The sequence below is a fragment of the Mugil cephalus genome, chromosome 3 (assembly GCF_022458985.1).
Source record: "Mugil cephalus isolate CIBA_MC_2020 chromosome 3, CIBA_Mcephalus_1.1, whole genome shotgun sequence".
Lineage (NCBI taxonomy): Eukaryota > Metazoa > Chordata > Actinopteri > Mugiliformes > Mugilidae > Mugil > Mugil cephalus.
The window spans coordinates 28,611,871-28,637,721 of record NC_061772.1 but is presented as its reverse complement, the minus strand read 5'-3'; the positions used below and the strand labels follow the sequence as shown (position 1 = coordinate 28,637,721).

The 25,851-nt window shown below is 42.2% G+C and overlaps 1 protein-coding gene across 3 annotated transcripts in view; it reads left to right on the top strand.

The window, feature by feature from the left end:
* The window catches only part of crtc3 (CREB regulated transcription coactivator 3), a 45,165-nt gene extending 19,605 nt beyond the window's left edge, over positions 1 to 25,560 (top strand). The window contains exons 5-16 of one of the 3 annotated variants that reach the window (XM_047580759.1): positions 4,820 to 4,882; positions 6,729 to 6,832; positions 10,975 to 11,013; positions 11,121 to 11,206; positions 12,819 to 12,868; positions 13,681 to 13,901; positions 16,275 to 16,510; positions 16,764 to 16,829; positions 17,356 to 17,661; positions 19,253 to 19,336; positions 21,084 to 21,306; positions 22,610 to 25,560. In XM_047580759.1, the coding sequence (XP_047436715.1) occupies positions 4,820 to 4,882; positions 6,729 to 6,832; positions 10,975 to 11,013; positions 11,121 to 11,206; positions 12,819 to 12,868; positions 13,681 to 13,901; positions 16,275 to 16,510; positions 16,764 to 16,829; positions 17,356 to 17,661; positions 19,253 to 19,336; positions 21,084 to 21,306; positions 22,610 to 22,815 (1,684 nt within the window). In that variant the 3' untranslated portion in view covers positions 22,816 to 25,560. The remainder of the gene's footprint in view (positions 1 to 4,819; positions 4,883 to 6,728; positions 6,833 to 10,974; positions 11,014 to 11,120; positions 11,207 to 12,818; positions 12,869 to 13,680; positions 13,902 to 16,274; positions 16,511 to 16,763; positions 16,830 to 17,355; positions 17,662 to 19,252; positions 19,337 to 21,083; positions 21,307 to 22,609) is intronic. The other 2 variants (XM_047580760.1, XM_047580761.1) reach the window with 2 other exon arrangements.
* Positions 25,561 to 25,851: the final 291 nt, after the last annotated feature.

The window sequence follows — 25,851 nt, the reverse complement described above, 5'->3', positions numbered from 1 at the left end:
TTAAAAACTTGTAAAAAGTTTTTTCTTCGTTTCAGAACTTTTCTTAATCGAGGTGTAAGTTGAGATGCAGTCAGCATGTTCGTGTAGAGTTGTCGCGCTTCGCAGGAAATTCGATGAAATTTCATAACCTTTCATAATCACGGAGGAAAATTAATTGGTGAAGAAACACGGTGTGAATCACACCACTTATCAGACGCACGCAGCTCCGTCTTCGCCTCCTGAAGCCCACTCAGCGTTTTTTACACGGACGGCTCCATTGCAACTTTGCGTTCTCACAAATTAGTAGCACGATTAATGTCACAATCACAATATTTTGCAGGAGCGTCCTCGTCTCGTCTTGCTGCGCATGTGGGGGGGAAAAAAGGCAAATGAACGGTATGCGAGGTTGCTTTTGCACAATCCAGTGTTGTGTCTCTGCTCTCGGGCTGCAGACGGAACTTGTAGCTTAAACACAAACACGCTGTTGGAGGGGAAGTGGGAAATCTGTCTGGCCTGATGTCTTGCCAGCTTCGGGAAGCTACTTCCTCCAGTAGTCTGCTGGGACGCCTCATTGAAGGAACTTTCATAAGAGTCTATTGTTAATATTCTGTAGCGTTTTAAAGCCGTTCTCCTCTTAACCAGAGATCAGATCGGCGGCTGAAGTTATTAACCGACCCTGGAAAATGGTCTTAGGCTCTTGTGAGAAGCAGATTCCCTGCTCGTCCATCTCAGGGGAGAGTGGGGCGGTAAGTGTTTACAACGCCAGCTACATCTGCACTCCATTACCGCTAGTCAGTTGTGGAGCTGAGCCACGGAGCCTTTTAACCGTTTCACTGCTTAGGCTGCCACAACAGTCCACCCATATTTGTGTTTAAACACAGCCTCTTGTGTGTTTTCAGGGAGCAAACCTATGTAAGTTTGCTCACATTGGACGAGGGCAGCGAGTGAACAAAGAGACGTGTGCGCGTCTTAAAAATGCACCATTTATTCGGGTTTCAGCTGCCGTTGCTTTTCCAGCGCAGCCACGTCTTAAAGGTTTAGGCACTTGAGATGTTTAGATTTGTATCCATCTTGCAGCACTGGGTGGTGTTTGCTCATTCCCTAATTCAGAAATAACAATGTCCAGCGACGAGAAGAGCAACAAGACCTGCAAGAGAGAGTCTGACCCCAGAGAGCCCTGATCTTCCAGTCAGTCGGGGGGGATAAGATGATGCCTGGAACAGCCTGAGAAACGATAGGATGCACCAAACACGGATCTGGTTTAGTTTTCTCTGTTTGCCACACGAGGATAGTTCAGACACATGTTTTCATTTTACGCGAAGACGACGGATGTCGAGCTTTTCAGGCTCCGTTACAGTAAAACTCGGAGGCAGTCGGCCACTGCTAAGGGATCGCCAGGCATGACAGAAATGCAGGGGAACAGAGCTGTTCACATAGCCTTTAACCGCTCCACGAACATCAGTCTGGCCAAAAGATTTTATCATCTCTCTGGATTTTGGAGGCTTTTTTTTTTTTTTTTTCTTAAAGAAAAAAAAAAAAAGTGGTGATTTCCTAACTTGGTCCATCTGAAGAGAGCGGGCCAGGACTTTTGATAGCCACCATCTGTCCCGTCCTATCGTTTACACAAAGTTTGGAAATTAGCAGTGGCGAGAGTTTTAATGTACACTCGTCTCTGGGAATCGAGCTCCTATCGGGGGTCCGGTTCCTAAGAGGGTCCTGAGCCATCAGACCTGAGTGCAGCTCTGTGTCCCCTTGGAGACCATCTGCTTCGGGGTCAGAGCCTCGGTCCAATCCCACGCCCTCCTCCTCTTCTCTTCACCCATCTTTGGCCTGCTGTTCCTGTACCAGCCTCTCTCGGGATCAAAACTCAGACCGAGCTCCCCGGAGAGACTGCGACGAGGAATAAGGCCTTCCAGAGGAGAGAGAGAGAGAGCTTTATTTTTCCACCGCCGCTGCCTCTTTGGGAGATGTGGTGTGATTATTCTTCAGGGCTTTTATCCTCCATCTAGGTGGTCTGATTGCTGCGCTCTTCTGGAAAAGACCTGTAGTTTAAGTCATAAAAAAAAAGCCTGAAATTACACCGTGGACTCAGTAAATGGCTAAATATACTCCCACGGTCTCAATTAGAGGTATAGAATCAGACTGGTTAACGCCTTTTTAATGTTTAACGCAAACAAAGATGTGTTAGAGGTGTTGTTGGACGCTTGGAGTTGCTACAACTAATCTATGTCGTGCTTTATACCCGGTTCATGTGCTTTGTTTGTCGCAGTGCGTAGAAGGGATGCAAACCCAGAGGCTTTCATTCTCATAAAGGCTGATATTAATCCCCGTTGGCACGATTCTGGTCGATTCATTTATTGCAAATTAGTTTAGTAATATGCATCTGTAAAGTTTTTTTGGGCCTTCCGAGGTTTTTCTGTAGTGTTTGGCTTCAGGATGTTCCACCTTTTGGTCCAATAGGTTCAGAGGAGGATCCTCTGTGGATCAACCCTCAGATACTTTGGGTTCTAGTGGATTTGGAGGCTCAGATCGGCGCTTTGTGCTGTTCGTTAAAGCTGTTTCTGTGTGTGTGGGCCTGTGTGTGTCAGGCTGCGTCCTGCTGGGAGTGTCTGGTCTGGTCTGTGTGGGTGCTACATGTCTAAGTAACATCCACACAAACGATTACCAGGTCCAAACGTCCTCCCAGAAGAAACATTAAATTGTCACGAGGCGGTCGATGTTATTCACGTCTCCTGGCAGTGGTTTTAATGTTGTGGCTGATGGGTGCATTGTTATGGGTCTTGGGTCAGTCACATCGGCTGCCGCAGAGCAAACCGTTCACTCCTACTGGCAGCTTTTGCGTTGTCAATCACCCCGGCCTGTGAGGCAACACAAACGGAAAACATTCAGCGAAACCCAGGCACCGCCATGCTGCCCTCATATTTATTTAAGATTCGCTCGCTGACTAGACGGCAAGTCTGGGGTTCAGGTGATCTGGATCCAAATGTTTCTTTTAAGGCAGTTGTGGTTTGTTTTGTGCCTTCTGTGTAACGAAATGTTTACAGATTCACAAGAAGAGTTTGTAAAAAAAAAAAAAAAAAAAAAAAGGATGGTACAATAAGGGCTCGCAGCTCAGTTTTTTTTTTTTTTTTGCCGCCAGGGCCCGAGCCGGTTCAGCCGGCCCTGTTGTCCAACATTCCTGTGAGTAATAATAACATTGTGCTGATCGAGTTAATTGCTGGTTACGCTGCATGAGAAATCTTCTCTTTGAGTTGTGTCTCCAGGTCAGGTGGTTTAGATGCTCTCACTGAACAGTTAAACCTGCCTGAATGTCTGACATTATTTATGTTCCAGTATCTCAGCTTATCTTGATTTAAAGAAAAATTAAATATCTTGTTCAGTCTTTTAATTCATTAAGGTTCAGCGTTAGTTTCAAATAACTTGGCATTTTTAAAGTTATCTCCATTTGTCTTTCATAAACTAAAACCATTAGACTGTGGTGTTAAAATGTCCTTTTCTTTACTATTTTAATGGTGGTTTCATGGTGTTAAAGCTGCTAAAAACACCAGAAGGAGAAGTTTTAGTGGCTGTTTGTTGAGGTGGTAGTAGGAGATAATCGTTCAGAACTACCAGCTTGATCCGCACTCAAACAAAGGCTGCACCCAAACAACAACAACAACAAACACTGAACGCTGCAAAGCTTTCATAGAGACGGCGTCGAGGAGAAAAACCTTCCACCGAGGGTTTGTTTATTGGTTGGATCCTCATTCGCTGCTGCCTTGGCGACCGCTAATCTTCCAGGGCTCCACAAAGGACATAAAACATAAATGAAAACGTTTAAGCGTACGAACAGTCGTACATTTTAAACATGTTTCACATTCTGCTAATTTCCAGTCCTGCAGTTTGCTGCCTCAGGTGAGTCTTCAGTCATTTTCGTAGAAGTTAATTTGTTTACGGCAGCGTTGGAGTAGAGAACACACATTAACTCTGACAGAAAGGTTTATTGGGTTGAATCCAGTCGACTCTCGGAGAAGACGAGGAGAGACTGAAGGAATCGAGAGGAACTTTAGGACATTTAAATGTTGGACTCTGGACTTGGTGTGAGACCTGGGACGTCCCTAGTTTGTAGTTGTGTTGAACTACCTCATTTCAATTGATGATTAAACGCACTTTAAATCCCATCCAGTCGAACACTTTTCTCTCTTGTACCTAATGAAGTGGCCAGAGTCCACATATTCCGATGAGTAACTGCACCAGGACAGTGCTGTATTTTCTAGTCGAAGCGCTCGGAGGAAAACAAACCCTCAGTCAGAGCCGAGAGCCGAGGCCCCCTTTTTTTTTTTTCTTTTTTTTTTGATGAACTCCACAGAAAGAAATCCACTCAGTCACCGTTGGCTCTCCATCGTTTCAGGCCTCAACAATGACTCTTCACATGGAGCTGTTTACATTGTTGCTCTGTGTGGCCAGCCATTCTTCAGAAAGCTGCTTCGTGTTGTACAGCTCAGAGCGGCTCGTCCGCCTCAGGTTTATAAACCTGGCTCCGAGTCGTTCCTCCTCCCCGCTGCTCCCCGTCTTAGTTTTTAGTTATTTATTTATTTATTTGTTTTTCCATCTCATCAGTCTTCACCCCGCTCTTAATTTATTTTCCTTTTCCAGTTTACTCAAATCAGTATTGTTCTCTGTGTGAGTATTTTTCCAGGGTCTTTCTTCTTCTTTCCACACATGCACCAAAACAATCATGTAAGGTTTTTTAACCGGATCCTCTCTCCTCTTCTTGAACTTTTAAGGCAGGTGTCTGGGGGTTCTGCTTTCACCCAGTAAATGTCTCTGTCGTTTCTCTTTCCTCTGTCTGTCTTTGAAGGGAACAGCAGCCGTGGACTGAGGAAAAGCGCCCTGGGTTTAGATTAATATCACAACTCAACAGGTGACCCTTGACCCCCCTCCCGTCTATTTTCCCCCTCAGTCAACGCTTTATCCTTCGCTCACAGACGCCAACAGTTCTGCCCTTTGTCTTTTTTCGAAGTCTCTCTTGACCACATAACATCGTAGTTTCTGTTCTTTGTAAATCTCCCAGGGATTTGGAACATCTCACTAATCCCTTTCTTTCTTCCTTTCGTTTGTAACACTGAGATTTCAGGTCTTAAAGTCTCAGCCACCGACTGTTGCTGTTGATTCATTAATCGTTTTTTCCTCCTTAGTTCCTAGTTTCCCGCTCGTCTTTTTATGTTTGATATTTCCTAAACATCAGATGATTCCTCTTCTCTTACTAACCCGGCTTTAGGACTCACGGCCCCTCTGCAGTCTAACACCGAGGCTCCTTGTTCACACGTTTTTCTCAGTTCCAGCCTTTTTTACGTCCTTTTTTTTAAGATGTGTAAATGTTTTAGAAAATGTTCTCATTGTTTGAAGTTGTCTAAAGTCTGTCCAAGTTAGGATAAGGTTTAAAAAAAGAATTATGTTTGTTCTGATTCGAATCAATCTTCGTTTGAAAGAGCCGACACTGATTCACAGACTGATTTTATTCTGCTGTTCACAGGGTTATAGATGGAAAAAAATAAAAAAGCAGTGCTACTTTTTGTGGATAAGTAAAAAAAACAAAATTAAAATGCATTGACTCAAGATTATAGGTTAGTTCACATGTGAGCGAGATCCACAACTGCAGCTGTGACGAAGAGTTTCCAAACTGAAATATCTCTTAATAAATCAAATGGATTTGGAAAATCTGCAGCGATACCTGATCTGGTCCACATCCAGTCAGAGTTGACGGGACATAGGCAGAGCTGCACAAAATCTAAATAAATATTGGCCACGTTTGTGCCAAAAAACAAAAACAAGATAAATATTAAACAACCTAAAAAGAAACTTCTTTTGTCTGAATGCAGTTTGGATAAAATGTAAAATCTAATTGTTTCTGATTTCTATTAAATGCACAAATTAAACTGTTGATACCAAAATGAAAAATAAACCTTAAAAATACAAAATATATTTATAGTCTACAGATTAAAACATATAGAAACTGTGCGTCATTCTATTTAATGTCTAATGTGTTTTCTAATCACTACTTAAACCAGCTTCCTTCATAAATACGAGGTAAAAGGTTTCAAGATGCAACGTTAGGGACTAATCCGACGTATTTGTTTCATTTTTCTAAAAATAATTGGATCCACTATTACTGAGAGCACAAAACCAAACCCGACAGCTTAAAAAGCATCAAACTGCTGAAAACGTAAGCGTGATTACAGCAGTTATCTGCAGCGAACTGGGGGGAAAGCACGAGTGACGCATGAAAGAAAGCGACCGAGGCTTTAATGGAGAACGCTGCAGAAAGCTCTGGGCTGCTGAAGTGATACAGGACTCAGCAGTTTGTGTGGGTTTGAGTGAAACGTGGCCATGTGTGAGTGTGTGAATGTACATGTCAGAGTAGAACCAGTTCCAGCCTCAACCTTAACAGTTTATGGGTTTAAATTTGGCCTTTTATATCACAAGAAAAAAAAGGGCTTTAGTCTGAGTGTAATAATGGTTTTAATTTGCGTGAGGAGGTGATTGTTTGAGGATGATAAACATGCGGTCCAGGGCTGTGAGGGTGTCGATGTGTAAGGTCAGCGTGAGCCTGCAGATGAAGGCAGCCTGTGTGGAGGCAGAGCAGGAAATGGGAATGATTCACTGACCTTCCAGCCCTCAGACAACCCTCTGCCTCTGTCCAAGCTGCTGGAATTACTTAGCATAATCTTCCTCCTCCTCCTCCTCCTCCTCCTCTTCCTCCCACACAGAACCAACTCAGACTCCGCTCTGCATACGAGCGCCATGAACCCGAACCCCCAGGACCCGTTTGGCATGAACCAGCACATGGGTCGAGGCCCCCCACAGCGAAACGGTGAGACACGCACTCACTCCGAGAACACAAGGCATTTACATTTTAGTCCTTTTAGTAACAGACACCTTTTATTTTTACACGCTCTTAATTCAAGCTTGAAAGAGGTTTCATCTCCATCGGTCCATTTGACTCATCTCTGCTTTCACTTTTTTTATTTCTTCTATAATAACTGCATCTGCTTAGCAACATGACATATACTATAAAAATAAACTACACGTATTAGTACTTTTCCTCCAAAGAAAACATGTCAGTTTAATCCAAACACCCCAAGGCTGTTATTCTAGGAAATATATATTATTCAAACTTAGTCATCAAACCTTTCATGTGGCAGACGCACAGAGGCCTGGAGAGAGAATAAAACTAAATCTGGGGAGAACGTTTAAAACCTCCTCTCTGATTGCTCATTAATAACTCACAGTCTTCACTGTGTACAAGTGAAAACGCACTGGAATGGAAATAACACAGTGAGTACAGTTACAGTCAGCGTACTCAAGTGTGAGGTGCAAAATACTTGAGGTGAGATCAGTTTTTTTTAACTTTTGTGAGGAACAGATTATTTAATTTAATCCAATTTTGTCAACAACAATAGAAATTGTCTCAGGACACTTTACAAAATCAGGTTTTAAATCCTGTCAAAGATCTGCTGAGCCAATGAAATCATTTGGGCGGGATTAATGTGTTTATTGGTGCCTGTTATTGGTGTTTCTGCCTTGGTTTGAACACGCCCCAGAATGAAATCCATTTCCTGATTCAGATCCGGTTTTGAGGATCTGGAATCGATTGATAAAAATGCTCAGGTGGATTTGTGTTTAAACACGAATCGTCTCGTTTCGAAATCTCGCTGCCGTCTTGCAAAACAGATTTTGCGTGATGAAACTAGTCAGTGTAGGAGGCAGATCCAACTCTGAGATCAGCGTCAGGCCTGAAAGCCAAATGTTGTCATGCTTTTTAAATCCGGAGAAGAGTTGAAACAAAAGCGAAGACACATGGAAGATGTGGAACTAGAGGTGAAACAATGTGAAAAATCACACGTCTCTGGAACCAACGACAACATTCGAAAATTGTAAATTTGATTCAATTCAGGAAATACTTATCAGACTCCACTAGGTTCATATTTCCATCTTAAAACATGTCTTTAGTTATATTCTTAAAACGCTGACTCTCTTTGTTTTAACCAAAGCCACTGACTCGACTGTTAAAAACTGCATCAGATGAAAGCTTTTCAAGTTTAATCTCATTTCAGGAAAACAAAAGCTTAACACACAACTTAAGTTATTTATTATCATCGTACCTTTAATCTTCTCTTTAATCTATTGTTAAAACATGTTACGAGTACAGTGAGAGTTGTGCAGAATGAGAAAGAAGAAATGTGCTGGAGAGACTTATCAAAGCAGCATAAGGTTTACATTGGCAAGGAACAAACAATTACAAGTGTTGATTGATCAAATACGTTTTCATTTGGTCTTTGAAGATTATTAGTGAAGAGGATGCTTTTAAAAGATGGTGGCAATTTGTTCCAAAGAGACGGACCTTTTTAATGAGGTGAATGTTGAGCTAAGGAAGTCCAGCATGAAGGCTGATGAATGTCAGACTTTCTAGTGGAGTAAGACTCAATACCAGATGAAAAAGTTTGGAAAAATACTTCGCAAATCATGAGTTAAATGAGCAACTTTACACATAAATACACAAACGTAGTATTTGTTGTTTTCTTGACAGATAAAAATGTTGCATTTGTTTCAGTTCCTATGTAAAATACACATAAAATAGTGTATTTAGGCGCCGTGCAGCTGAACAGTCTCCTTTAAATGATGCTTTCTGTAGAGTAGAATAGTAAAAGTGTAACACGCAGCACCAATTAGGACCGTGTCGCTCTGTCGTTCCCCCGGTTCATAATGTGAGAGTAGAAACCTAAAGTCAGCCACATGCAGCGTGCGGGCTGCTCCTATACGAGGCCCATGTCATTGTAATCATGCTAGTTTATGGTGTTTGTGTTTCTGTGCCTCTGGTCATTTATTAACAGAGAACACAGTCCATCCAGCTGCTGCTGCTGCCGCTCCGTCCACTGAGCCACTCTGGGCTCAGCTACACCGACCAACTATTTAAAAACGTGTTGCTTTAAAATCTTCTGTTTATGCGTTTGTAACTCAGCCAAAGAAAAAGATTTAACTCTGCATCAAAGGCCGCACCCTGTGTTCACGCTCCGCTGATGAAGTATGGGCTACCTCCATCCTCCACAGCACTACTACTGCTACTACCAGTAGTACTACTACTACTACTACTACTACTACTACTACTACTACTACTACTACTACTACTACTTTGCATGTTGAGCCAACACCTGCAAATAAGATCTGACCTAAGAATGAGTTTCTGATGCAGATAACGGTCTGATCACGCGGCCTCAGCAGGAAATATCGACCTGTACGACTCAGTGACATAAAGTAAACTCCGGAGTTTAAAAACGTATGTATATTATATAAGTCAAGGACGAATGATTTAAAAACGGAGCAGCCGTGAGAGGAGCACAGAGAGGTGGCCATGCATCCCTGCATCCACGCCTTAAAGTCTGCACGATTAGCACCGATACTGCAGAGCTCTGTAACAACAGCAGCTTATCATCTCGTGCTCTTCAGCTCCATTGAACTTTAACAATTAATCTTCTCTATTAACCATGTAGTTTTCCAGTCGTTCACCTCTTAAAAAACGTCACGTTTTGTCCGACCAGGTGCGTTAATCTCCCTGTAGCCTCAGTGCAGAGATGTGTGATATTTACTAGTTAGCTGTATACGCGATCACGTGTCTCCAAGGACGAGCTGAGCTGCCTGTTGAAGATCTCCGAGTATATACAGCACCCGCTGTGTGTATATAGTCCACCGGCACGTTGTGCAGACGGCTCCCCGGGCGTTACATCGTCTCCGGTGAACGAGGCCGCGGCGCTAACGCGCTTCCTGTTCCAGGCCGGCGGCGCGCTGCATGACAACGTAGAGCCGTGAAGCCCCGAGGCCTCGTTGACACCTCAAGGTTTCTGCAGGTTTTTTGAGTGGTGTTAAGCCCCCGGCTGATTAAAGAAGCATCTAACCAGGAATTACAGCTATGAGTCACACCACCGGGTGGAAACACTTATAGCGGAGGAGTCGAGCTGCACTCTCTCTCTCTCGTGTGCTGTGATTTGTTTTCTGCCAGTTGTTGTCACTGGAAAAGAAGCGGCATCAGTCAGCGGAGGTCTAGCGTTACGGCTGCAGCTGACAGGGCTCTGATTGCTGGTGTGCTCTCGCTCTAGACGCTGATCTTTTCCCCTCTCTTAGTCCCGACCATTTACAACACCCATATTGAGCGCATCGCACAGCGCGATCCCACCAGGGACGCGAGCCAGACGCTTTTCCATCGCGTTTCCGTTCGAGCCGCGACTGCGAGATACAGCGAATAGACACCTTCGAAGGGGGGAAAAACGCAGCGATGCCAGTCGGCGTTGCATCGCCTCATTGTCCCGTCTGCTCCAGCCGCCCGAGGGCTGCCTCTTTAAAATGAATGGGCCTCAGAGAAAACGAGAGCACCGAGGTTAGGAACGACTGAGCAGCGGATCAAAGTCTAATGCAAGAAGAGCTCGAACAACAAACACACACACACAAAAAAAAAAAAAAAAAAAAAACATTTTCCTAATAAGCAACAGAAATGTCGAACAGGAAGCGAAGAATTAGATGCAGAACGTAGAAAAGTTAAAAGGAGGAAAGACAAAGGCATGTGAGTCTGGCCTCCACTCTGCTAGCGAGGAGGAAGAAGAGAAAGCCTCTTTGTGGCACGACAAAAAAAAAAAAAAACCAATAGCTCTCTCTTTATTCCTCATCAGTCTTTGAAACCCTCACCCAGCTCCCATTCTCCCTTTTTTTTTTTTCTCATCTCTGAGATTAATAACACGATGCCAGACGCCCAGCTGTTGTCTTTATGAAGCTGCGCAGAGTACAGCAGAGGGCCTGTTCCTGTTGTGCTGCGCGACATGTTGGGATTATTCCATCAGCTGGTTAATATTGAATATCCTCTAACGTTCCTCCGCTCTTGTTTTTATGTCCTCCTTTATTTCTTCATCCATCACCCCCCTCCCCCCTCCGTCCCCCGTGTGTTTTCTCACGGAGGCTGGCGTGCAGCGAGCGTAAACGAGGCCGAGGTGGACGGATCCGGAGACAGTGAGTTTTTTTGCGTTTGCTTTCCAGCGACAATTAGGATCTAATGACACCGGGGTTGTTTGTGGAAGACGTGTTTTAAATTGAAGCGCAACCTTTTCTCTCCGCAGTTTTCTCCTTCCCCAGCCTGACGAACGAGGAGAGTCTAATAGGCGTCAGCAAGCCTCTTCCCAAGCAGCTGTGGGAGGCCAAGAAGGTGAGACGCTCCTGGAAGCATCTGGAATAATGCTGCTCTCACTTCACACTTCAGACAGTACAAAGGAGGGTTAGACCGCACATATTAATTATTTAAGGGAGAACAGTCACCTCCTCTCTTCACTTCACTTCCTGTTGTGACTTAGCAGAAACGTTTCCAGGTACGTGTTGAACCGGTCCTGCAGCGCCAGAAATAGACAGAAAAATACCAGAGATGAATTTGCGGAATCAGGAATGTTCAGCAGCACAACAGAGGGAAGTTTACGCTACAGGCCAAAAGTTTTTAGTGAAATTTATGCGGTTTAGTTTCTCATGTTATTCTGAAATTAAAGCTTTGCTTTCACTCTTCTGTCCAGTTCATCATGAACCAGCTCCACTGGGTTAAAGTCTAGAGACTGGTTCATGGTCCACTACATGTTTTCAAGCTTCCCATCTAGTTTTTATCCTGAGGTAGTTCTGCTAGAGCTTGGACTAAAGGTTTGGGTCATTATGTTGCTGTAGGATGAAGCTCTGACCAACTATACCAGAGGAAACTGAAGCAGGTCTAAAACCTTTGACCGGTAGTGTATTAACAGCAGAGATCCAGCCTGGAAGGAAGGAACAAACGCGTGAATTAGTTTTCCAGAGAAGTGATTTCACATGTGAACCACATGTTCACTTGTTTTATGTGTGAATTCTACCAGCTTTGAACTTTTCATTTTGGAGGCTGGGATTTGCAGAACTATTGAACTGTATTGTGCAACGTGTTCCTAATATTTTTATTATTTATATATATATATGATATCGTAGATCACCGTAGATACAGATGGCACAAGAACTAGTGGCTGCTGGATTAATGCTATAAATAATCTGTATAGACAATCACAGAAATAATATTGTTATTGTGACAAGGACTGAATATGCACTTACTTTCCGAAACATGTCTCTAATGGAAACAGTCTTTGGAAAACAACAATCTTCCAATAAGTGATTATGACGCTCACTAGGAAGTAGCTTGGAACATATAAAAATAACGTAATAATATATTATGTAATTCAAAGGGTTTGAGGAGAAAACTGTGATTTGTGTATTGAGTAATATTAATTTGTGTAATTAAATCTGACTACAGCCTCTGCTCCCACTGAGAAGGAAACCAGAAAACCTCAGGCTCTGATTGGTTTCTCTCAGATCACTTCATAAACAAAAGCAAAACTCAGCCTCTCGCATTTTCTTACACGCGATCGTGTGACTTCCTACATTTCCCAAAATGCAAAGTGAGCTGAAATGAGCCTTGACCCTATGGACGTTTTGCAAATTGGAAATCAAGCTCGTGAACACTTTTTTGCAGCGCAGCCAGACTCTCTGTCTAAATCTGGGTGTGACGAGTCAATTACTGTTGATGTTTAGGAAACACAGATTCTGCAAACGCCCAGATGTCCATAGGAGTCTCTGCGGCGCGCTAATGAAAGCTAATCTATTCTAAAATATCGGCGTTAAATCCTCCTTCGTGACTGCTCTAATGTGGCCTAAGCCTTCAAAGACAGACAGAAGATTTAGTCCAGGACTGTTACATTAAAATGCATTTGTTTTCTCTGGAGTATATGTTCAAGTTTTTTTTTTTGTTCCTGTTTCAGGTCCAGTCTCTGGCGTCGAGGCCCAAATCGTGTGAAGTGCCTGGAATCAAGTAAGTCATCCTGTATTTTTATTAACGCGTCGTCGTTCCCCGTATCATCGTGTCACCGTTAATGTAACGGTGTCACAATCCGCCCGTCTCAGTTTCTGTCACTCAAAAGTAGGACACAGGTGTTTTCCACAGGCTCTGACTGCTGCTGCCGCCGGCTCCACAGAAACAATGGTGTCCCCCGAATGAAATTCCACACATTCCCACCGCTTCTAACAGGATGTCTGTGTTCCTCTTAACACCTCTAACCCTTTGAAAGGACAGGAACAGATTTGTTATGACAATCAGATACCGCTGACTTTGTTTAACAACGTTTTAATGAAGCTATTGTCTTCCCGCTACGAGCCGCCTCCAGGGTCACGTCAGGATTCATTTAAAAAGAAAATAAAATGTTTACCAGGACTTCATTTGCTTTTTTTTATCATTTTTTTATCGTATTTCTGCAAAGCTTTCTGGACTCTCGGTCTGACGCTTCCCGTGTTTCCGATGGAGGCAGCGTGTTTGTTGGGGCGAGCGTTTGTTCACTGTTTTGTGTTTGTGTGGGAACAGACAGTCACAGTTGCTGTCGCTGTCATCGGAAAAAAAAAAAAAATGGAAATAATAGCAACTGTCAAATAAATGGAGAGTGGGTGGAAAACAGAAGAGGCTGGAACAAGTGGAGGTCAAACAAACATCTTGTTGGATTGAACCAGCGGTGGCAGCACGTTTAACAAACCGGCGTTTGAAGTCGTTTCTCTGTTTGGATGAATTCGATCGGATTGTGAGCGTCAGTGTTTCTGATGGTTCCTGTTGTCCGACCCGTTTCCTGTCTGCAGCATATTCCCGTCTCCGGAGCAGAACCTCGGTCTGTCCCACTATCAGGGCTCGTTGAGCACCGGCGGCTCCCTGCCCGATCTCAGCAACCTGCAGTTCCCCTCGCCGCTCTCCACCCCGCTGGACCCCGACGACAACGGAGGCTACCCCAACCTCAGCGGGGGCAGCAGCACCGGAAACCTGCCGGCCGCCATGATGCACCTGGGCATCGGAAACTCACAGAGTGGGTGGAGTACAGCTTTCATTTCACACACGCTCACTAAATAATACGCTAAATGACTTCATGATTATGAATTAATTATTAGAAGTCAAATCCAGCTTTTGTTTCAGCTGAACCATGCTAAATGCTAACGAGTTCAGATTGTTGATGTCAAATCAAATTAAACTTTATTTATATAGCACCTTTCATACAAATGAAAAAATCAACACGTGTATTTAAATGCAATTAAAAAAAAACACATTTAACTCTGAATTACATTATTATTATCATGCATTATTGCCATTTAACAAACAAAGTGCTCACAATGAGTAAAAACTTTCTCTGCAAACAGAGAACTTCTCACTGAACTATGTAGGATGTTGAAATATATCGCAATGTCCCCTAGTTATTTGTAGATCTAGTGAACATATTTGGGAAGAAACAGTTCATTTTTTTTTCTTTTTAAATGTGCAAGTATCTTTAGATTGTTACAAATAAAAGAAAATGGCAGTGGTTTAAGAAAACACTCGTATCAAAGAGTCTGTGGTTCTAGTGTCGACCCAGAGCTCTGTCAAAGTCGAGGTTAATCTCACATTAAACTCACAATGAGGAAATTGCTGCATAAAACTGAGCATCACACCATAAATAAGACCATACATGGAAATATAAGATGAAAAGTAGCTCACTGAAGAATTCGGAGGAGTACGTCTCTGCACACCTTGGTAATTACTTTCAAAGCGAGCAAACGTATCTCAGTGGAAACCTGCAGTTATCTCGAATGCTTCCCTGTCCTCAGTCCGTCCTCCAGGAGTTTCCCATTAAGTTTAACTGATAGAGGGACGAAGGAATGTTTAAGTAACGACTGGGCTTTTATGTGTAATCATCCCTCACCTTTAAACTAAAGATTTGAAACAGCCATGCACCTTGAAACCAGCTTTTTTTCTCTGTTTCTTTGCCTTTTTGTTGCATTCTTCAAACTACGAACGTCCGATTTGATACCTGAGCCAGTCCAGCCGTGGTGAAAGTGATCGGATCCAAATCAAGCTTCAGTCGAACCCAATATGTAGTTATTTATTTTACATATTTAACAAAAACTGAAACCACCTCCCTGTGTCAATCAATCAATCAGACTTTAGTATGTAAAGCACTTTTCATACAAAAAGTAGCACAAAAGCAAATCTGATAAATGGCTTGGACGCAGTGATTATTTCACTCAGTATCATGATAAAGTCACCAGAATATGATCATTTTCATGTCTGAATATATGATGTGCAAAAGCAGAATTGCTAACAATGAAATCCCAGTGTCCTCAATGGGGAACTTGCTAATTAGCAACTTTATAGGTACAGATAGAATTCGCCTTTAATATTAAACTAGAAAAGTTAATGAGCACAAAAAAAAAAATGTGGTTTTGCACGTTTTTGCACTTTTGTTACGTGATCGGCTGCAGAATGAATCTTGTTTTTGCACTAACAAGTATCTGGTTGAGAGGATAAAAGTCAAAAGAAGCTTAACTTAACGTCCCCATATGAGGACGCTGGGTCTCAGGAGGTTAGAGCACAAGGTACGAGCTGTTCTCTCCACTCCACATTAACTCAGACAGAAAGATTTATTGGGCTGAATCCAGTCGACTCCAGGAGAAGACGAGGAAAGAAAAGAAAGATTTGTTTATGATCATATTGGGACTGATCAGTCGATATATAAATATTAAAAGATGAGTTCTAATTGACACACACTTTTTCTGTGAGAATTCATCTCTTTGCAGCTTTTATGTGAATTTACTTAGCCGAGGAACGTGTGCTCCCTCTTATTGTTAAGACTAAAAATATCCGTGTGTGTCAGTGGAAATGAGTCATTATCTGCAGGGACTTTAGTCTTTTGTAGGTTTCTTGTTTTAAAGAACCACGTCTCCAGCATCTTTCTGCGCCGGCCGACCGCTCGTTATTGATAAACTCACTCAAGGATCCCTCTGTCTCCCCGGGCTCCTCCCTCTGAACGCCGCTCTGGCCACGCCCACCGCCGCTCACTCTTTCCCTCTTTGTGTTCTGTGAGCGTATGTGTGGTTGGGCTCCCATGTCAGGAACAGTTCAGCTTGGCCGAGCCCCAGAGCGACAGAGGAACTATGACCCTCTCCTGGCTCGCTACAATCAGCTCTTTTCTTTCCCCCTCGGTTCCCCCACTCTGTCCCCTCTTTTTCCTCTCCTCCTTGCTTGCCATCTTTCTCTCCGTCACACAATAAACTCTAGTGTTTTGCGTCGGGGTTGGTGGTGGAGGTAGGGTTGGAGGGGGGACTGGAGAGCGCGCTGGAAAATCAAGTTCATCTCATTTACACCCTGACAAATCTGAAACTTGTCTAACGGAGCCTGTCGTGCGTTGTGGTGTTTATTGGCCCTGCAGGTCTCTCGTCCTCTCTGAGCAATCCCTCGATTCAGGCCTCGCTCAACAACTGCCAGCTGCAGCCGTCGCTCAGTAATCCCTCCATTAACTCGTCCCTGCGCCTGTCCAGCAACTCCCCCCGACGGCGGCCGGCTCCCATCAGCCCCCTCACCCTGTCCCCCGGGGCCGAGCAACGCAGGGGTCTGGCCAAGCAGCTGTCCCCCACCATGTCCCCCTCGCTGTCCCCCATCACACAGGTACCGTCTCTACGCTTCGACGTCTGCAGCGTTCGTCCAGTTTGTAAACTTTTGTAAATTTTTATAATAGATATCATCATGAAACTTCTCCAGTTCAAGTTTGTTGTGACTTTATATTTAAATATGCAAATGAGGAGTTATCTACTTTATTATGCGCTAATTTTTCATACATTTCTAGAACAGAAATCTGTATAATGGATAAAGCTGAGGTTTAAAATTCTTGTTTCATTTTGTCAATGTGTTTGATTTCCAGGTATTTACAGAGGGGAGTTTGGATTTCTCTTTTTACCACCCCGTAAATCACAAACTACTGTCAACGGTCAGTTTTTAACAGTAAAATGTTCTATAAATCAGGCTCTGAGTGATATATGAAAAAAAAATCCCCCTCTGTAAATGCCTGCAGAATGTAGTTAGGAATAAATCTGGGAGGTTTTGTGTGTGTAAGATTTGTGACTGCAGAGGAACTCATTTAAAACTTTTACATTGCAAAATCATGTATGTTTTTATTGGAAAACTTTCATGATTAGTTGCTAATACAGGAGATAAAGAGCTTCACAACGGTTCCTCATATACCAGATAGAGACGAGGCTCATGGAGCTATGAGCTGCTTTAGAAAGATGACTTTTAGCCAATTTAGGAGGCGCAACACAGTGTTATTTATTTATTTATTCATTTATTTCAAACTAGTTTGATAGAAGACATGTTAATGAGGCAAAACCCTTTGCTGCCGTGTTTCGCCTTAAAGCCGCTCACGTCAAAAAATGAAGAAAAGGAAAAACTAAAGTCTGTTTGAAACTCGTGGTCAGTGTTTGGTGACTCCTGCTGGCGTTCTCTGTTCTTTGTAGGGAGTTGCTCTGGATACCAGCAACATGCCAAGGGAGCCGCCCCCGCCCTATCCACTCTACCAGCAATCCCAGCATGCAGTGGACCAGGGCAGACAGCGGCAACAGCCACACCAGCAGCAGCAGCAGCAGCAGCAGCAGCAGCAGCAACAACAGCAACAACAACAACATCAACAACAACAGCAGCAACAACAACAACAACAACAACAGCAGCAGCAGCAGCAACATCAACAACATCAACAACAACAACATCAACAACAGCCTATTTCCCCTCTTCAGAACATCCCACTGGACTTCAACACGAGCCAAGTAAGTGCCGTGAAGAGCTTCTTTGTCCAAGCATGTGTGCGTGTGTGTGCATGGGTGTGAATGCTTGACACACAAACTCTATGGTGTTTTGCTGCACACTGTTGTTTTGACCATTAGAGATATTCATCAGTGTCTGCAGGGCAGAAATTAGTGTGCAGGAATAAACTGAGCATAACAATAGAGCAAAGTGTTTTTGATTTATTGTGGGACAGTGTGGGATAGTGAGCCTCTGGTCTTTAAACTCGGGTGCTTATTTTCAGTGTGACTGTGACGGTGGATTTTACACGGTCGCGTACTGTCGTTAACTAGCAACTCTTTGCAAGTTACACTCGGTACGTTTACATGCACATGAAAAAAAACGAATTATTGCCTTAATCCAACTTTAACTGGACAACGTGTGCACGTAAACACGTTACTCCGACTAAAACCAGAGTTCTCCTTGATGTATGAACCCGGAACAAAAATATCCAAGAAAGCCAGTCACAGAAGAAGAAGAAGAAGAAGGTAAACGGTAGAAGAACTACCTGAGGGATAGCGCCACCTTATCTGCACCCTTAGTAGCGCACATTATGTACAAGATTAAAACAGCTGAGCTATTATCCATCTTGTTGTTAGAGATGCCGGTCTGCTGCATGAACCACTCCAGTTGTTTATTATATGAAGCAATAGGTCAACCAGAAAAGGGGCCGTATTAACCAGCTGAAAAGACACATATCGCCCCCTAGTGTGGAGGAGGAGGAGGAACATGTTCCCATCAGTTATTGGATTCTCTCTGTCGCATCTAAACTGGGACAAGGACCACGTTCAGAAAGTTGAATTTCCAGCATAGCTTGATGAAGCTGTTCATGCATCGTCAGGACCAAAACATGAAAAGCTTTAAATAATACAAACTTTAAATAATCGGAGTCAAACTTCCTCCGTTTTCTGCTCGTCTCAGACTCTGCATTCTCTCTCTCATTCACTTCAGGTAGTCGACTAAAAATCGATAATGTTTTCCCCTTGCATGTGCTGTAGTTAGCTAACCAGATATTTACACTTTTTATTTATTTTTTCTCACGCCGCACCTCCCCGTTCGTCCTCTGGCACCCCCCAGGGGAGACGCGCCTGACACTATGAAAACCGCCGTTGTACAAGATTTGAAGATTATTTATTGTCACTTTTCACTGCGTACGCAGACGAGAACGAAATATTGTGTCTCATCAGTGTTGTTTGACTCAGGAGGGGCGTGAGTCGGGGTGTAAACTGGGGAGGGGGGCGCCTGAGGAAAGAAGTTGTTCAGCTTCTTGGATGAGTTACAGCTTGTTTTTCTCCTAAATAAACCTTCACAAATTATGAAAATATGATCTGGATGATTTTTTTCAGTAGAGCTAGGGAATGTTCAAACCTTTAACTCTTCAATCTTCACGTTAACCATGATGTCAGAGGAACGGATTTCTAAAGACTGAAGAAGATTTGGGCGTATACTGTAATTTCTAGGTTTTTCTACAAAGAATAATTAATGTTTAACTTCAATAAATCAATAAAAAGCTTGATCTGCTGCATAAATCATCATTAACAGATAAATAATTTATTTATTTATTTCTCCTCACAGCACAACAACATGGCGGCGCTCTTCAACGACCCCTTCATGGAGCAACAGTTTTCTAATCGGCAGAACAAGACCCTCCCCTACCAGGTAAATGTTTGACCAGCACAGAGGAGATGAAACTGTTTTATGAAATGAATATGTGATAGAAAGTTTTTAAACAGAAGATGAACTCCAGCAGTGTGTCTTTAGTGATCACACGAGTGATTACAACATCAATTGTTGTGAAGTTTTGCTGAGCTATCGGCCCCACTTACACTTACCAGCCATTTTATTAGGTACACTAGTGAAAACAAAGGCAATGTAATATAACAGACCTGCTCTAAATCCTCTTTCAAGACTAAAATGTCAAAAATAATAGGAACATGTCATAATTCAAGTTGTGTTTATTGTCACTTTCCACAATATTTTAATGCTACATTAGCTTTAGCATTAGCACGAGGTCTCTGAGAAAACAGGATGGTTAAAAAAAATGACTTTATGAATCTCCAAAGGTAGAAATTGAGGTTATTTAAGATCTGATCTGATCTGGACTCAGATCTGCATCAGACCAGAGAACAAAAAAACCTTTAATCCAATTATGATAAAATACCTCGATACAGATGTAACGATATGAATATTTCATATCACGATAATTGTGACCGAAAATATCACAGTTATAATTATTATTACGGTATTGTTGAAAAGTGCTTCATACACACACTGAAATCATTTATTTTATTCTGGAAAAGCAAATAAAATTAGCATAATGAACTTGAGGACGTAGCATCTATAGCATCACTGGGTTTTCCTGCTGCAAACCTCCTTCTTATACTCTTATTATTATTATTATCTGACTGAGACACATTAACTTTACTCCTGCAAAAATAAAACATCCTCTAGGATTTGTTTTTAACATGGAACGTTTTCTTCTAAAAAATTTACCGGATCTGTGTCGGACTTCCTGTTTGTTCATTGTTTATTTCAAGGATCCCAGTTAGAAGCATATTCGACTATTCATATTAATATTTGAAATGGAGCAGAAACAGACCAAACATGTATAATTAAGTGGCAGCGCTGGAACACAACAGAAACACATGTTGCTGCTACGTGTCGCGTTAATAAAGTGTATTTTTACAGGAGTAACGTTACACAACATTTAAATCTTCAGTTTCCTTTATTAATGAACTATAGGAAAGTTTGACAGACAAACCACAACTAGTCCCCACTTCATGCATTCAGCTACAAATGAACTTACCTTGTATTCGCTGTGTAGTTGTCGGTGGTTTTCATCAAATTAGTTGTGTTACCTGAGGGAGGGAGTGTGTTGCTTCCTCCAGAAATGAGCCACATCAACCTGAATTATTTCGTGTGGTAATCAGACACGGTTTTAATGATAACAGAATTTGAAATGTAAATTTATCATGAAACCGTTACATCTCTACACCTCGATCGATCTGATCCTGATCTAGGTCTAGGAACTATATCACAAACCACAGCCTCCAAAATAAAAGCACAGATGAAGTAACAGCTCTCTGAGTTATTTTAAACTAACGCCGAGTAGCAGTAACTTCAGGGAGATGATATTTGGAGCCGACTGTGGTGTTAGTTTTTACTCGTGTGCCTAATGAACTGGCAGTGATCGTGTATCTGCGCCTTGCAGGGGTTTTCTCTCATTATCTAGAGTCGTCGTATTAGTCAGGCTTTTATTGCGCTGCCAATGTTATGAGAAAACATAGTAAATGAGTCGCAGACGTCCCATCAGAGAAGCTGACGCATGACGCCGGTTCAACCCACTGACTCTCCCTCTCCGTGTTTTCTCCCGATTCCCATTTTCTCTCCACCATCTGCCGACTAGTTGGATCAGTTCAGCCTGTTGGAAAACGCCATGAGCTCCACGGCGGGGGGGTCGTGCTTCGATCCCTCGTCCTCCTCCTCCTCCTCCTCCTCGCTCTACTACTCCCAGGCCGCGCTGTCGGGCCTTGGCGGCAGCCACGGAAACCTGCAGGACCCGGTGCACATGAGGTGCAACATGCTGTACTCGAACTGCAGCGGAGGGCTGCCCAACATCATACTCACCGGTGAGTCCCAGTCAGACGACGGAAAACAGGACACAAATGCATCATTCAGGGAGACAAACGTGTCCCCAAGGCTCTAAAAAATGAGTTAACTTTAACCTCTAGGGGGCAGGTCCAGAGCCGTATATTAGAGAGAGTCTGACCAACTCAAATCATGGCGCCATGTTTGCTACATCAGAGGTTAGATTCTACAGTGTAACTCTATGGGGCGGATGTTGAAATAAATGTCTTATTTTCACCATTAACAGGTCTATAAATGTTATTGACAACGTCGGTCTATATGTAAAAGTTCCTCACTTAAATATCCCAGCGTCTACTTACTTTAAATATCTTAAATGAGCTGTAAAATGCTTTGTAGCTACAATCACCTCATCAGTCATGGAGCTGTGTTTACCTTCTCCTCAGTCTCCGTGTTCATCCATCACCGTTAAAAGGTGGAAATTAAATCATAAACACTTTAAATAGTGAAAATTAAACTATTCTTACAGTTATTTAGCATAATCATTATAGCATTAGCATGCTAGCCTTAATAACTTAGTAGTAACTGAGGTAAAGTTATGTGTCAGTTAAATCTACATGGACATAAATTACATGAACACATGGGTTTCACAGTATTTATGACGCTAGCTGCTATTTTTCTAAGCCTTTAGTCTAGATAACTAGTTAGCATAAGGTTAGCATAAAGCTAGGCTAACTTCAAACTTTATTCATTTGTAAAGTGGTGTTTATAAGATCAAGGTTCACATTAATGATGGTGTGACTTTATTTTTCTATATAAAATCTTAACAAACATCAAACAGAGACATTTACCTCATCACATAATAGAGAGAAATAACTCGACATCCAGGTGATAATAGTTGTTAAAGAAGTTTTACCTGAGAGCAGTTTATTTGAACTGAATCAGTAGAAACTCCCACTCTAATGGTTACGAAGGGAAGAGAGAAGATATTATCACTGTTACTATAGTAGAAGTCACGACTTCTCTCCGTCTCAGATTTATCTGCTCAAGACATTTTGGGAGAATTATTTGTTCAATTCTCCCTCGACCGTCTCACAAATCTAACAGAAGCGTCTCTGGAGTCGCTTGTTTTCATGAATTAAACTAAGTGGGTCGATATTTCCATCCTCAAGTGAGAATAATGTCAGATGGATTTTTTTTAATTTAAAAAAATCTGTCCTGACTCACGATGATGATGATGATGATGAGGAGGAGGAGGAGGAGAGTGTGTGTAGTGAGAGGAAGTGTTTTCCAGCCCGTTAGGAAACGTTTTCACCCACCACGTTCATCTGCTTGTGTGTCTCTCAGATGACTCCAACCCCAGCCTGTCGAAGGACATCAGCAGCGCCCTGTCCACGGTGCCCGAGTGCTTCGACTCGGAGGGAGGTTTCCCGCTGGAGGACGAGCTGCGCATCGAGCCGCTGAGCCTGGACGGTCTGAGCATGCTCAGCGACCCCGACATGGTGCTGCCGGACCCGTCTGTGGAGGACACGTTCCGCAGCGACAGACTCTGACTGTAGGGGGCGCCGCAAGCCAGAAAAAAAACACACACACACACATTTGCGGTGTAACGTGTACAAAATCTGAATATGCATGCAGATAAATCTCTATAGGGCCACTGTGCATGCGTCCACTGCCACTAAGATTCAGTAAATGTGAAAGACATGAACAGCATGCGCACAGTCATCCTCACTTCTTCTTCTTCTTCTTCTTCTTTTTTCTTTTTTTGTTTAAAAAAAAAAAAAAGGAGACTTGTGAGCAAACACTGTTTACACCTGCTTTGTGCAAAAGTAACCGTCACGCCTGCTTCAGCTCACGTTTCTCCGATATTATTTGAAATGATGCAGTTTGGACTTTAAAGTCGAAGCCCACTCCCCCCCCAAAAAAAACTCCTGTCCTCAAACCAAAAAAAGACTAAGCAAATAAATCCTCTCATCGCCGGCTCCCGAAACCGAAGCCATGGCAACCGCGTCGCCACGGTTACGCACCATAGCAACCCCCATCGTTGCTGAAGAGCAGCAGAGATGCCAACACATGATTTTTTCTTTTTGTTTTTTTTTTGGTTGTTCGACTCTTAACGTACGAGTCCGGTGCTGCGGTTAAAACATGTGGTCGGGTTCACGGCGGGACGTTCATGTGAACGGCGCCGGAGGCCAAGACGAACTCTCCCCCCTCGGGGGGAAACACAATCAAATATATTCAAGCGAGCGAAAGGTTTTTTGTTTTTTTGTTTTTTTTCGTTTTTTCCTCTGGTGGAGTCGAGTCCAGCTGCGCGTGGCCCCTTCAGGCTCCTGAACAATCGTGGTAGAAATGAAGACTAGAGGGATTTTTTTTTAAGCTTTCGCTTCAAATGTATGTCTTTTCATTTGACAAAAAAAAATGTTTGCCACAGATTTATAGATATGAATATAAATATATATGCACCTATACGTATAAATAAATAAATATATATGAAGCTTTTAGCCTGATCAGAATATATTTTCAAACTCGAGACAAAAAAAAAAGGGCAAACTGTTTACAGAGATGAGATTTTAATAATACTACTAAAGAGTGTAGATTTTTGAATTTCTAATTGAGAAATTTGCGATTCTAAGATGTACTGAACATAAATTCTATAAATATATATATATATATATATAATCTGGATGGACGTCCTCTCACAGAGTCGGCTGTGATTTTATTTCTCTCTTTCTGGCAGAGCTCTGGACGGCACTGGGACAAACGAAACGTCGAAGTCCGATTTTTATTTTTTTCATTTTTTTTTTCCCACATTTACGTTTTTTCAAGAAACATTCGTTTTTTTTTTTGCGTATGATTTATTTTTTTCCTTTTTTTTGTACTGACTCGTTCTGGCGCTTGTACTGTACCGTTTGTGAATAATAAGGGCATGCGCTGTGCTACTGTGGATCGATTATGTCCTGTTATCTGTCTTTGCGTCCCCCCCCCCCCCCACCCTTTACCTCCCTCCGCCTCCCAGCCGAGAAGCGATTGATTCAGAGAGCAGGTAGCGGTCGCGTGGACATCGGACATCATGTAACGTTGCACTTAAACTCGTTTGCACTAATTCGTGCACATTTTGAAGACTGATTTATTTCGTTTTTTGGTAAAGAATGTTTTTTTATATATATATATATATATATATAGATATACATATATATATATATACACACCTGAAAATCCAAAGAAGTCAAATGAAGCCATCAAAGAGAAACTTTATATAAATATATATATTAAATAGTCAGTGCACATATTCACCTTTGAAAACACTCAGCAGCTGTTTAATGTGACAGAACTGATGAGATGTGTCCTTTGATAATGTGTTTTTTGTAAGAAGCTCTTATTTCCAACAGATTATGTAATAACGTCAACAACAAAAATATACATATATATACACACACACACATGAATAAATCAGGGCATTGAGCGCCCCCTAGTGTCTGTTTTCATGAAGAGCAGTTTTGTAATAGAGGCTCTTTTTTTTTTTTTAACCTATGCAACTTTTACAAAAGCCTGTTGAACAGGTGCAACTTGTACATTATATGCAGCGTGAAGCGGGATCAAATTTGCTAGAAATCACAATATTACATGTGTCCAGTGTCCACGGTGTGTTTTGTTGCGTTTGTTGAGCAGATTTAAAGGTTGTGTCCCAGTGTTTCTGTGTGGACTGTGGGATTCAGTGTCATTATTTGTGGAATATGAAATGAAGAGGGGCTGCCGGGGTTTGTTTGTTTTTTTATTTTATATATATATAAGAGTTTATATATTCTGACCCAGTTGTACCTGCTCTCTCAGTTGGGGTTAGAGTCCTTCTTTCCCAGCCTGCCCCCCCTCCCTCCCCGTCTGAACCGCCTGCCTACTGCTGCCTTACTTCGTTGTATTTTCATATTCTAGCAGTAAAATAAAACCCTGCGTCGCCTAATAATCACCTTAGCTTTAGCTCCTGTTTGGTACTAACTTGCCCCGTGGTTCTTTTCTGTCTTTTAGTCTCACTGTTTGATTTTTTTTTTTTTGGTGTCTTACTTTTTTTTTCTTTTTATTTTTTTAGTTGCATATTAAAAAATGTACAGTTCTGTTATTTAAAGAATGTTTTTGTCCACTAGTGTTACTACTACTACTACTATTTTTTTTTTTTTTTTGTAATATCATTTGAGGTTTTTTTTTTTCTCCCAAGATATAAATTTTATTGGTTTGTAACGTATGTTCTAGTGCTTATCTTTCTTCTGATTTAATATAAACAATAAAAAAAACTCTATACTGTGGATCCGTTGCTGTGCTTGTTCCTTCCAGTAGGTGGCAGCAGAGTGACGTAGCTCAGGTCCACTCTCAGTGGCCAGATCATTAGGAACCAGCTCTACTCCACTAATATTATTCAGTTCAGTTTTATTTATTAGCAGTAAATAATAATTCAGATGAAATAAAGAAGCTTTACAGAACCCAGAACTGGAAAATTAGAGAAAAAGTAGCTCGGTGCATCATGAGATGAGGTCCCTCAGCACCAGCATGACTGCAGGTCAAATTAGACAAATATGATTTATTAAAATAAAAAAGTT